The sequence below is a fragment of the Fulmarus glacialis genome, unplaced genomic scaffold (genome assembly GCF_000690835.1).
Source record: "Fulmarus glacialis isolate BGI_N327 unplaced genomic scaffold, ASM69083v1 scaffold5154, whole genome shotgun sequence".
NCBI classification, from domain to species: domain Eukaryota; kingdom Metazoa; phylum Chordata; class Aves; order Procellariiformes; family Procellariidae; genus Fulmarus; species Fulmarus glacialis.
The window spans coordinates 6,325-20,665 of record NW_009206044.1 but is presented as its reverse complement, the minus strand read 5'-3'; the positions used below and the strand labels follow the sequence as shown (position 1 = coordinate 20,665).

The following is a 14,341-nucleotide window of genomic DNA, read 5'->3' as shown; positions in this document are numbered from 1 at the left end:
GTCACTACAAGAAGGACGTTGAGATGCTGGAGCATGTCCAGAGAATGGCAACGGAGCTGGTGAAGGGCCTGGAGCACAAGTCTTATGAGGAGCAGCTGAGGGAACTGGGACTGTTTAATCTGGAGCAAAGGAGGCTGAGGGGAGACCTCATCGCACTCTACAACTACCTGAAAGGAGGTTGTAGTGAGGTGGGTGTTGGTCTCTTCTGCCAAGTAACTAACGATAAGATGAGAGGAAATGGCCTCAAGTTGCGCCAGGAGAGGTTTAGACTGGACATTAGGAAAATTTCTTTACTGAAAGAGTGGTCAGGTTGAGTCCCCATCCCTGGAAGTATTTAAAAGACGTGTAGATGTGGCCCTTAGGGACATAGTTTAGTGGGCCTGGTGGGTTGACGGTTGGACTCGATGATCTTAGAGGTCTTTTCCAACCTTAATGATTCTATGAATACGAAATTTAAAATTTACAATCTTTATCTTTTTTCCCAGCTGTATGAAAATTATCTAATCTCATCTCTACTAGAAAAAAATATTTAAAGAATAATATACTTGATTTTTTTAATTGAGATTTTGGATTGTTTTTGAGAAAATGAAGTGGTTATCTCATTGGTTTTCAAGTCTCCGTCACATATTTGGTGAATGAAGTGCAGTTTGTCTGTAAGAAATAAAGAATGTTAAACTGCAGTTCATTATGTTGACTGATTCGGTAAAATCATATTCATATTTACTAAATCATTTAACATCTTCACATGTTTGTGAAATCATTTGAGACTGACTTAATCCCTAGCGTCTTATGTCCTTTAGTGATACTGCTAGCAAATGGGAGGTAGCTGTTGGTTTTTTTGCATGATAGTGATATATTTGGACAGATATGCAGAGATTTCCATAGTGTCTTAGTGAATTATTATATTTTCATTGTTTTACTATTTTATTTACATGAATCTAATTTTCTTATAGCACTTAATAATCACTATACATACCAAAATACACTTAAAAAAATTCTTCATGTTTTTGAAGCCGGGAAGAAAAAGTCTCTCTCCATATCTTATTGGTAAACAGAATTTACCTAAATTTTAGCTGCTCTACCAAAAGCTTCTGAGGTGAAAATTTCTGTCTCCAGATGAGCAGCTTCTAAAAAATCAAAAAGGAGAGGTTGTAAATTGATGTCTTTTACCTACAGCTGTAGCATTCCAGGACAGGGTCATTCAAGGACTACCAAATGGCAGTTTCTGTCTAGATCCAGACTGCAAATAAATTTTGCCTTGACCTTGTCATGGTTCCAGACACATGGTGGGGAATCCTACATTTCTGTAAGAGAACCTGTATCTCTGACCAGCCATTTGGGTGCAGCTGCTGTGTACCACCACAGTTCCAGTTGTGATGGCAAATAGTGCCTGGCTCGCGAAGAATCAAATCAGGAACAGTTTGCTAATGTTATCAAAAGGATGTCAGTCAAATATCCCCGGTGAGGAGGCCTGGAACATGGCACATACACGTATACATGTTCCCAGACTTAGCAGCAGGAACCACAAACAGATCTGACAGAGAAAGGGTGAAGATTATTTTTGTTTTGAGGAGGAAAAATATGCAAAGGTTTACAGCCACTCAGTTTTTGCTGACTTACAGCCAGAGGTATAGTCTGTTTCAGTGGCCTAGTCTTGCATGTGCCAAGTCACAACTTCCACTTGAGAACAAACATTAAACTGCAACCTAATAGCTGACTGTGATGTGCAACTATTCCCTGCAACAAGAAAACCATGTGACAACACAGTTGTGCTGCAAATGCTACACAAACCACAGGGAATGGCACAAACCTGGAGGCCAACTTCAAGTCAGATATGCTCTCCAGATAACCACAGTGTTGCCTACAAAATAAAATGATAGCCATTTAAGAGCACAATTGTGTCCCTGTCAAAAAGGACTTGAAAAGTGCATTTTCTGGATTCTACTCTGTCCAGGTACATAACACATACTATGTGTTTTTCCTCTCCAAAAAGTATTTCTGGATTATTGAAGCTACCACCATCATCCAATATAGCCAATGTGAAAAAAAATCAGAAAATTACAATCCATTGAGAAGTATGAAATTTAAAAAAATTGTAGTTACTTATTATTGATAAAACATTAGAAACTTTTTATGCATCTAGCTTGTTAAGTAAAAGTTTTAAATGTGAACTTATAGGCACCTAGTACCCAATTCTAAATTATTATGAAGACAAACTACCACTTCAAAACTTTCTCCAACATCAACTTTATTTCCTCCTGTATTAATACTGTGTTTTATTTTCATCTCCACAAAGTCTGAATATCATCTTTAAAAAAAGGGTGCAGGGGGGGAATATTAATATGAAAGCTGCTTCTGGATGTCTTGGAGTCCAGCAGTCTTCTCAGATAAGTCATTGTTTGTTCATGCTTGGGTACTCACGTTTGTTTATTAGGGGGGTGAGAGAAAGTTTAGGACTGGAGTTTGGATATACATTTTCCTGCCAGCAAAGTATATATGCACCAAAACACTTTTCAAACTAATATTTCTTTGTGAGATTGCTCTGAATCTGACAAAAAGAACTGGCCAAAGGCAAAAAAACCCATTCATTTTCACATACTGGAATAAAATATTTCTGTTCTGGGAACTATTGCTCCATAATCAAGTTTATAGATTACAAATTTGCAGATTCTAGTTTATAAAAGTTTATTGTCAAGGCTCCCATTAATCCCAAAAGAAGTTATGAGAGTGGCTATACCAGGTTACATTGCCTCTCCAGCCTCTCCAGTGTCCCATCTCCAGCATCAGAGGCCTTAGAAGTCATGGGGCTTCCTCACCAGACTTGATCTTTTAACCTTCACTGCTATCCTGTTTTCTTCTTTGCTTGTGCCCTCATAATTACTTATTTTCTCCTTGTTTTCTTTTTCCTTTAGGCCTTTCCCTCCCCAGGAGGACTGTAAGGTTTTGCAAGGGCTAGGCTAACACCTGGCCCAAAAAAGAGGCTTCAGTAGGAACAGATGTCCAAAGCAGATGACTGGAGAACAGCAGAAGAGCAGACAAACATATCCAAGAATTTACAGCATAAGTGCTTCCTCTGCCAGATATAATATCTGTATATTTAATAGGCTTTGAAAGAATTTTCTTCATTAATTTCTCTTCATGTGGCTTTTTTGAAGCCACATGAATTTTAATCATTCAGAGTGTCCCGTACAAAGGAACTCCATACACATACCATGTGAAGGACAATCTCCCATTTTTAGCTTTTAACCAGTCTATTTCAGCTGGTGACCCTTCATTCTTAGCTGAAAGTGTCAGTAATTCTGCATCCATGCTCTGCAAGTCACTTATGATTTCTACTGCATTCTCCTTCTAATATCTTTTACACTGCCTGAAGTATCTCTGATATGCTTAGTGAATGCTATTTCACATCTTTGATCATCTGTCTTTGTAGCTTTTTCCATCTTTTTTCGTTTTGATTTTTTTTTTTTTTTTTTGAAACATGGGGTCTAATATTTTATACAGTATTTAAGCACATCATTAATTATACTGTGGTACAATTTTTTCTGATTTCCTTTCTGTTCCTTTGTAATAATTATAAAATACTATTTTCATTTTGACCATTAATAGGCAATTGCACCTCCTGTGCCTTTCATTCAAGATTTTCTTGGGAGCTTACCTTGAACTTACATGGGTATTTTAGAAGGTGGAAGAAAGCAGAACTCTAGGATTTCTTCCTCAGGCACACTCATCTGCTGAATGATTAGAATGGAAAATACTGGCCTTCATTTAAGAGTTCAGAGTTTATGGCAATATAAGTAAATATATGTATATATATAAACACACACACATTTTTAGTGTCTAAAGGAGCACTTAGTCATAACCCAAAACCCTGTGCAATGGCAGGATGTCACTTAAAGGAGCAGTGCTGCTCTTCCCATTTCTGTTGACTGTCTCCATAGCCACAGAATGAATCAGCTAATAGGAGATCAGGCAGAAAGTGGTTTGGTTTGGTGGGGAGGAAGGGGGGAGGCAGGCTTGGAGTTTCTGTTTGTTTGCTTAGTTGTTCTGTGGTTGTTTTGTTTCTTTGTTTGTTATACAGGTTTATTATTCCACTGGAGCAGCTCAATGATCTGATTCATCCTGTGACCCTACAATCACTAGACTGGATGGAGAAGTGGAAGGATTTTTTTTCCAAGGAGCAATGACAAAAGCAAAAACAGCCCCTTTGCCATCAACCTCTAGCCCTTCATGGCTGCATGCATACCACATATTGCCATCAACCTCTAGCCCTTCATGGCTGCATGCATACCACATAATGCATGTGGGAGGCCCAAATGGATGTGGAAACCTCTCTTAAGTACAATCCAGCATAACTACCAGGCCATGCTGAAACGCAGTTGGTAGGGCTACGACGATTCTGCCAGCCTAGGAACTAGTCCTGTTTCAGATTCATTAGGAACACTAAGGTTCATTACATACAAGAATTTCAGATCCATATTTTTAAGGTGGGGAGGAAAGAGAAAAGGTGTAGCCAATTAGACGCCTCACATTAACATTTACAGAAATGTTTTAGCAGCTAACAGAATATTATTTTTCCCTCCCACACACCCTCTAAGAGTCTGAAGTAAGAAAGGCAAACAATTGCAGAGCAAGAGCACTCAAGCTATCCGACTACTTACTAAATAAATCATTTAAAGCAGAATTTTCCTCCTGTAGTGCTGTAGGAATTGACTTGGTCGTGGAAAATGATGTTAACATAGTGAGCTTTCACCCTCTCCAGAGCATAATTATTTACTACCTAATAAATTACCAACAGTTATCAAGTTTGTTTCCCAATAAATCCAGCCCTAGTGACTGGTAACAACAACAATACTTCGATTCACTGTGCATTTGAAAGACATCACTTAGGAATACCATAAAGTGGTGCTCATTAGTGAGCTGAAATAGAATGCCTTATGGCCCATTTACAAAGAGATAAAGACACTTAATTATCCAGCTGCAATATAGTTTCTTAATAGTTTCTGTTTGAGACAGCAACTTTGTGAGTAACCAGCCATTCACTGAGAGATGAGGTCTTTCACAAACTGCTACAAGAGAGATTAAGCCACTGGCTTTGTTTAATATTTCTAGTGTACATATTTCTTTAATTGATTTATATTTTTCCACACAGGCACCCTAATGTGCCTTTAGTGTCTCCACCTGAAGAATGGTATGCATACAAAGAAATTTTTCACTAACAAGCCATTTGGGTGAAACCGGCAGTGTTGTTAGTTGGCTTATATATGCTGATATCCCCTGTAATATCTTTCGTGTGAGTGAATAATACCATTTTCACAAAGAGTGAAGTGGTATTTGGCACTGACATATACTCTTTGAATGAGGGTGGGTAATTGATTTCAATATTAACAATCAAGAATTTAAATGTAAAAATATGTACTTAAAGTATTCATTTTTCAGTACTAATAAATATTGACCTCCTGCTGTGACCACCAACAAGTTAATAGGGATAAAATATGGGAATCCCCAATTCTGTTTTGAAGAGTTTAAATATTTTCCCCCTGACATAAATTTCAAATGCCGCACATTCAAATTGACTTATTTCAGTACTAAACCTCTATTAAACCAAAGTCTGGCTTGATCCTACCTAATACACTTTAATGCATTTTATTATACAGCATAACTTGGAAATTAAGGTATTCCTTCCTGATCAAGGTATGAAAATACTTTTATTTTTAAATCATGATGATTTGGAATTAATACTGTTATTATGTAGTTTTAGAAAACAAGAATATAAAATTAATCTGTCCCAATGTAGATACTGTCACATAAATAGCAGCACTAATATCATCACCCTTTAACAGATAATATGGAGAAAAAAGGTACTTGCAGATGCAATTCACCTCATCCTACGACAAGTCACTTGACAAAAGTGCCTTTGTTGACTCTAAAGGAAGTCCAGACCAGGACTCGACATCTACACTGTAAATGTTAGGTGAGTCAGGTGAGGCTGACTCCCAAAAACTCTTGCTTGATCTTTCTGAGCATCTCTGAAAAATGCATATCAACACAGAAAGTCTCCAAGGGAAACAGGAAGTCTATAGCACCTGAACAGAATAAACAAGAAACACAAAATAAAGCTGGTGCTGACGTGTATGTTTAACTGAATATCTACACAACTGTACAAAGACAACCCGGCCTCTGACCTGGCCCCTGTAGCACTTTCCACTTCAGTGGGTCCATGTGCTCAACTGGATCCAGCTACAGGAAGGGTAAGGGGACTCCTCTTCCATGACACTAAGTGCAAAACTAAGATTCAATTTTTCCCCAGCTTTCAAAATATAAATAAAAGTGATCAAGAAGTGGAATGCATCTTTATAATAGTCCGCTTTGTGAATTGTGGGTGGACATTTTCTGATTATCTTCTGATTATCAGTTATCTTCTGATCTCTTTTTAAACTAAAGGTGTTTCTGCTATTGCTTTAAGATGTCTTAAAAAATGAAACTGTTTGCTCATAAAATCTCTAAAGCAGGAGGAAGTAGAGAGAAACTGAGCAAATGCATGTTTTCAGTATTCTTGAACACATACTGTCAACCTTAGCTGGAGCTATTTGCTTTGACACCTTTGGGGGGATCGAAGTAGGACTTCACGACAGAATAAGATAAGTGTGGAACACCAGATGGCTTCAGTGCATTAAACGAGATTTTGTTTAAAGCTCTGGTGTGGTCACTCCAACTTTGTCAAGTCTGTTTTTTAATTTATTCTTAATTAATATTAAGAAAAATAACCTTAATAAAAAAATTGGAATTCATAGACGAAAAGCATCATGTTTTGTTATTACATTGCAGTATGTTATAACACATTGGTAATAAAAATGCAGTTTCAGGTATAAGAAAAAACTTACTGTCACTTTACTCATGCATTCTTATAACCGTGTTTCAAACACACTCCTGATCCACCTCAGTCCTACAGCTTGCAGCCAAAGTTGGTCAGAATATTCTGTGCATCTAGCAAAAGTCTTACTTTGTTTGCTTCTGTGCTTCAGAAGGAAAATAATGAAGTGACTGATATGCCATACTCTAGGTTTCTGCCTCACTAGTTACATCTCATCATGTTGAGAAAAACCTTAGCAATGTCAAGGATGAGGTACAAACAGGAGGCAAGTGCTTAAGGAATGAAAAGATATTGTTAGGGAAATGGTACCAGACAAAACATGCTGTCACTTCAAAATATATGTCAGATAAGTACCAATATTATTTTTTCCATGCACAGAAGAAAAATGACCAAGAACTGTATCATCACCTTACTCTTCTACACTGCTGTCTAAAATCTATTAGATTTTAATATCTTCATTATTGTATTTCAATATATAGCTGAATCAATATAATATAGAAAATTTGTCTTGCTGAACACAGTCCAAACACTAAGATTTAAAATTACCTTTCAGAACACCTGAATCTGTTATTCTACCCTGGGATTCCCACTGGGATTTTAATTTTTTTGTAAATACTAGCTTGTATTATACAAGGTGTCTTTGAAGTCTTTCTAATGAAGTAGGCCAGGGGTAATTCTGCTTATGTCAATGGAGTTTCCCCTGTGCCTGTAACCTTTGGGTCATTTCTTTGAAGTTCTCACTCTATTCTCACTCTTTTCAGCATAAATTTTAACATCACAACAACAGTGGTTTAAGAAGTGGAATAGACTACTTACTGTTTAATGTTTTGAATAAATTAATTGCTATGCCTTTTAAAAGCATGAATTCCATTAAAATAAATTTTCGGACATATTTACTTTTCCTGCATAATTTTCTAAAATATGAAAACTACCCATAACCCAGGAGATTTGTACCTTTTCAAAAATGCCAGATCCAGTAACCACGTTATTTCCTTCATGAACTCAATAGGCACTTCTGGGGAGGTAAATTCCTAGCATATATATGTATTATTTTGAGAATTAAGCTTAGCTTCTTGTCAGCATTCAAGAGGAAGCTAATGCTTCATTTCTTTCCTACTAGGAGGTCACAAAACCAGACATTCATGACAAAACTTTCTCTACTGTTCCATTAGTCCTCTGAAGTATACAAGTTTAGACCAAACATTTAACAAGGGATGTCTAACAGACAACATAAAAGACAGGAAAAGAAAAATAAGTTTATGGTTAAATATACTTTCCCATTGAATTTTTACATTCCATTATCCTGTGGGAGGGTGTACTTGGGCAGCTATCCTAAGTTATGCAAATTAATGTTAACACAATAGACACTCTAGATCTATTTTCTTCTACTGGAAAAAAAAAGGACAATGTATTTGAAAATATATGTGACTTTTGACTGGGCACATTTTGTGTTGTTTGGCTTGAAACATAATTTCCTACTGCACCAATACAATTTCTGAATTACTTGGTTTGAACTTGTATACACTTCTTTAATGATTATATTATCTATTGCTTAACATAATTTGTCAGCAATGTGCCAAAATGCTTTATCCATCCCCAGACAAATAATACTCAAAGTATTATGAGGAATGAACCGTTTAAAGAAAACAATAATCACAAAATCTTTGATGACCTTTGCAAAGAATGATGTGATCTCTATCCAACTTTATCTTATATAGGTGAAGGACTTCTACAGTCTTGAACATAGATGTGCAATAGCTCTATGGTGATTAATTAAGCCTTCACCTCAATGTTTCTATTTCTCTGTCTTTTGTTGGGGAAAAGTAAAAGTTTCAGGCATCAATCTATATTTGAATTTGGAGATTACTTAATATTTTAAAAGTTACTTTAAATTTTCATCGTAATGAACAATCATTTCAATTGGAAGGTTAGTGTCTGCTTTTTCAGAAATTCTATTTTAGAAATTTATTGGCAGCTGCTGCCAAGATTGTTGCCCCTGCCTAAAATGTACATAAACAATGTGACAAATCTATTTAGCCATAGACACAGGCCAAAATGGAGACATGTGAGTCCCCCTGGTATCCTGCATATATTTGATTCTCTGTAGGCTTTGTGACCTATTAGAGTGTCTATTTTAAGGATTACATGCAACTGAAATCCTAGAATCTCTCACACTGGGACTGAGGTGGGTGGTATTTTGGAAACCAATCTCACAAACAATTCCAAGTTTTGTAGGTGGCCCCCATCCCAAAACCAGTCTGTACCAAAACTGACACTGACAGTGGGATCTGGATTTTGTATTTAGGTCCACCTATATTTTAAAAATTTGTTCTTTGTGTGGCTTTTACTTTTTTCTCTCTTCCTCATTTGCCTTTATATTCTTCCAAAATTCTCTTAAAGTTTGTCTAGCCATGGTGAAAGTACCAAAGCAGATTTCTTAGGTTTGTCATCCAGTACTAGGGACTATGTTAGCTAAGCTTTTCAGAGTGTAAAACGAAACAAAAGCAGTTTCTGTTCAGCCCTATATCTCTACACTGTTCAGCTATATTATTCACAGGCTCCTCGCAGGCAAACTTCTGAAAGTTTCCCAACTTATTTAAATTAATCTAAAAATAAGTCTTCTGATATGATTACGTCATTACTGGAGGAAATTTAGCTCATGTTTTGTAATAAAAAAACAATGGTTATCACCAGCTTGATTTCAAATGAAGTTGTTCAGCTGTATTATCATTATTTTACAAAAAATAGTTTTAAAATAACTAATTTCAGTTTCACAAATTGCAAAATCCTGAATACTATGATTTATGCAAGGAAGAACATAATTTTCCTGTCTGTGACTTATCTTGGGGGAGATTTTTAGGTTTCTTGATACTGATAACAGTTTTTAAAAATATGTACACATACATGTAATATAAAATATATCTACTTACATTTTAAATTTATGTTTGAAAATCCAGCAAAATTACTTAAAGCCATTCTCAAAATACCACAGGGTTTAGACTTTGCAATTCCTCTCAACTCTTGTGTTCATCCTTAGGAAGTTACTCATCTTTGACAATCTGGCCTTCTAGACTTGACGCCTCGCTTATGTCATGCTTCCTTTCAAAGATGAGTGTCCCTAGTTAAAAGCCTGAGGTTTTTAAGAGCACCCATCCTTTGCTAGCTCTTCAGCTTTCTAATAATTCAAAAAATCTTTATCAATCTCAATGATATCTAGCAACCTTTATTTAACTCAATCAAGTACTATTTTCTATCAATGGGAAATATCTCTCAATGTTACTGGCTGTTCCTTTTCTCCCTACGATTATTTATTTTGTATGCTTCCATAACAGCATCCCACATACCTTCTTTCCCATCTAATAGTTCTGTATGTTACAGCTCTCTCTCCTCATATGGAAGTCGTTCCAGGTCTCTAATTATTTCCATTGTCCTATTCTTTTCTGGACCGTTTCCATTTCTGCTATATCCCTTATGAAAGTAGATGACTGAGATTTACCAAAGTATAAGACAGAAGTGGTGTCACTGATTTATGTATCACATTTTGTTATTCTCTATCTGCAAATAAACACCAGTTCTCACAGCATATTTTATGTTTTGAACATTAGTGCACACATAAAGACTTGTGTAAGACTATCTAAACTTCATATTTTTGTGAGAATTTAGAGTAACTCCAGTTGTACTTCCCAGCATGCATACTTTTCTATCTTTAACATATATTTGCACAGACTGAAGCTGGTATTATTTTTTGGTACAACCAAATGCTTTAGTATTCAGCCTTCATTAGAGTGGTCTTGTGCTCCAGTACAATATTATATATATAATATTATAAAGGAGCTGTCTGGCTCCTTTTTCAGCTGTGAATGTACTTAGCAAAAATGTTGGTCAGCTAGACTTAGACAGTAAGTGGAAACATTTCTGCAATTATTTCTCTTCAAATTATTCTCTTTAAATAAAAAAGGTATCCAGGGAAATTCTGAACATGTCAATAGACAAAAGGTAATGAAGTCCAAAATCAAGAGTTTGAGTTAGGCTATTAAAATTATATTTAGGCATTTAGGTTATTCAGCCTAGAGAAGAGAAGTCTTCGGGGAGACCTTATTGCAGCCTATCAGTACTTAAAGGGGCTTATAAGAAAGGTGGGGATAAACTTTTTAGCAGGGCCTGTTGCAACAGGACAAGGGGTAATGGTTTTAAACTAAAGAGGGTAGATTTAGACTAGATGTAAGGAAGAAATTTTTTACAATAAAGGTGGTGAAACACCGGAACATTTTGTCCAGAGAGGTGGTAGATGCCCCATCCCTGGAAACATTCAAGGTCAGGTTGGACGGGGCTCTGAGCAACCTGATCTAGTTGAAGATGTCCCTGCCCATGGCAGGGGGGTTGGACTAGATGGCCTTTAAAGGTCCCTTCCAACCCAAACTATTCTATGATCTTATGATTCTATGATTTAACTGTGCTAAGCAACTTTTGCTTCCACAGTTCCTCAGAAGTAAAAAAACTGCTGAAAATTCAGGTTTTCAGGCACCTGAGTTTTACCCAGGAGCCCAATTTTAAACATTCACTGCTGTAATCCTCACTCAAAGTTTTTATAAGAAGCAGCTGAGGAAACTAAGTTTAGGAGAAATGTTGGTTTGTTCGGTTTTTTTCCTTTGAATCAAATTCAAAATTATTAGAAAATCTGTTTCTAACCTTAAAAAGAACTTGCAGTATGTCTCTGTATGAGAATAATATATCTTTCATTTTGATATTAATTTTAAAGTGCTCCTGAGCTCTATTAGAACACTCTGAACACAGCTTTGCCAAGTTTCTTTGCCAAAAGACCATAAAATATAATAAAGGATTTGCATTGCATCACAGTGTTTCTCTGCTGATATGAGAACAGCCTACTATGAAGGATGTTATTTAATTCAAAATGCTGGGGAACAGTATAACAGAATAAGCAGAAGGGAACATTTAGAATAAACATGAGGGGGGAAAAAAATTTTTTTTTAAAAAAAGTAGTCTATCAACAACCAGCCCAAGCATGCAACACTTCCAAAGGAAGAGATGTAATCCTCGTTACTGGAGCAGTTCAGATTTAAGCCACACAAGTTGCATGGGAATATATAGTAGAGAGCAAACCCACACTGCCTTGAGCTGAATAGTTTGAATGATCTAATATGTCATTCTGCCGCTTTAACAGAGAATTGAATAATGATGCAGGTGACAAGGTTTTGACTGGGGGGATGGGGTTGTTCTTTGGGGGTTTTGTTTGTTTTTTGCTTTTTGGTTTTTTAGATAATTTATGGCACTTAGAGCTCTAGAATTACAATGAGCAAATATGCTGGGCTCTTTGGACTGCTGGTACTTAACCTCACATAGACCTCTTTCATTCATGCTTCCACACTCACGATTCGCACACCTACATTTTCTCTCTAAGTTTACACTGTACCCTCTCTCAGAAGGGTTTTGATGGCTTCTTCCCAGATGGATATTATTTTCTTTCCTCAACTTTATTTCCCCCACTATTTTTAACTCTCTGTATGCCATACGAGGCACAGCTATTAATCCCCTTTTAGCTGTTATTCTTAGCATATGCCTTTTCTCTTACATTCTCCCTTACTTTTCTTCTTCCCTCTCTTCTGTATGACTTTGCCTTGTTTTTCGTAGTTACTAATTTGTTCTTTCCAGTGTCCCATTTCCATCCTTTACAGTGGTCTCTGTTCACCCATCCTGCTTGACCAGTTCTGATGAGAGGAATTGTTTTTGCAGAGACATTTTGCAGTGTCTTTAGCATTTGAAAAATGAAATCCTACCTGAATTTCTTTCTCAGTCTTTGAAAGAAACCTGTTTACTAAGAAAGGCAGACTTGAACAGAATTGTCCTAGAGTCTCTGTCAACCCCTTCTTTCAAAAGATATTATTTCTATCTTTTGTGTTTGTAGTGTGCCTAATGTACCCAGAAACCTAATGTACCCAAACAAACAAAATCCAGCAAGGCAGAGGAAGAAAAATGATCCCTTATTATAAATAAAATCTCATTCAAGTGAAGAGATTCATCTTTTGGATGTCTACAGCATCATAAGTGCCTACATCCAAGTTCATCAACAATATAACCCATATATATGTATAAAGTTCTGGGTTACTTTCCTTTGTTCGGTACCCTGTTCTCTCCTTTGATTGTAAAGGAAGTCTACAGTAAATTAGATATAGGCATCTATAAAGTTAACATCCACGGTTGGTAGGATTACTCCCAGCAGAAGGAAAGAGATGCTCAGAGGAACAAATCAGTATTGCTAATGTGAAGTCAATGGAGTTATGGCCTACATCAGCTATGGTCAAGGTATAACAACTCAATGACATTAAATCCAAAAAATGAAAATTGGCCAATAGTACAAGGGTCGGCCTCAACACTGCCTGAACCTTATTTGATTTGTGGGTTCTCATCAGCTCATTTGTCCTCAATTATAATGTCCTTTTCTTTCTTGGAATAAGCTCATTATGTTCTGCCTTTCCAAAAATTCAGGACTTACTTCAGAAGAAATTTCCTAGTACATCTAATGTTTTATAATGCTACTTTCTTACCTCCTTCCTTGGAACAGAGGGTGATCAGAGTGTGAACTGTATCCATCAATTCAAGCTGCTGTTTCTGCAGGACACTGTTATTGCTTGTTGCCTTGTTTAACTGCTTCTCTAGTTCCTGGATTATGTAGCTTTGTCGTGTGACCAAGCTTTGTAGGTTCTCTTTTTCCTCCTTCAAAGTGTCCAGCTCCTCTTTATGCCTTTCTTCCATTTCTAAAATTCTGTGCTCAAGTAAACTAAAATGAAATAAAACAATTAGTATATATTGTTTCATGCCAACGTACTTATTAATACAGAAAACAGAACTATTTTATTTTTCACCATAGAATTCAGTACATAAATAATTTATTCTAAAAAAGTCACACCTACTAATTCAGCCCATCTAAGGTTCCATTTTGTGATGTTTGCATGCTGTAATGCTTAGAGTAAAGTGCATGGAACTGCATATCTAGTTGTTACACCCATCCAAGGGCACGAGCATAGGGCCGGTAACACATTTGTATATAGAAGTTCAGGCAGAAAAGCCTAAGGTAGGCAAAGGAGCGAGAAGAGCAGGGCATCAAAGAGAACATCATTGGTAGTATGGATACTAGTATTTATTGGTAGTATGGTAGTATGGAAGAGTTTGTGAAGGGCCTTACCACAGAATGGAAGATAAGCATTTGGAGCTATGGAATATCATCAAGGTATATGGAACCCACAATAAAAATATCATTTTATGTGGTCTGTGAAGCTGGGAAAGGAATTGTACGCCAGATGCGTGGTATCTGCTTTCACATTAAGAATAGTACTGTTTCCCCAAAGGATAAATCAGAAGTTTGCGTTTTAAGGTAGGATTCTCTTGTTTTCCTTGAGTCCACATAGATATTCCCCCCACCTTTTCTGGTTCCACAAAAGGCTCCTCAGATAG

General features: G+C 36.5%; 1 protein-coding gene across 1 annotated transcript in view; it reads right to left on the bottom strand.

Moving 5' to 3' along the window:
• Window positions 1-13,667, bottom strand: part of LOC104075180 (angiopoietin-1-like) — a gene marked incomplete at both ends in the record, with an annotated part of 41,706 nt that extends 28,039 nt beyond the window's left edge. The window contains one exon of the mRNA XM_009575603.1: window positions 13,435-13,667. Within this exon, the coding sequence (XP_009573898.1) occupies window positions 13,435-13,667 (233 nt within the window). The remainder of the gene's footprint in view (window positions 1-13,434) is intronic.
• Between the last annotated feature and the right edge of the window lie 674 nt (window positions 13,668-14,341).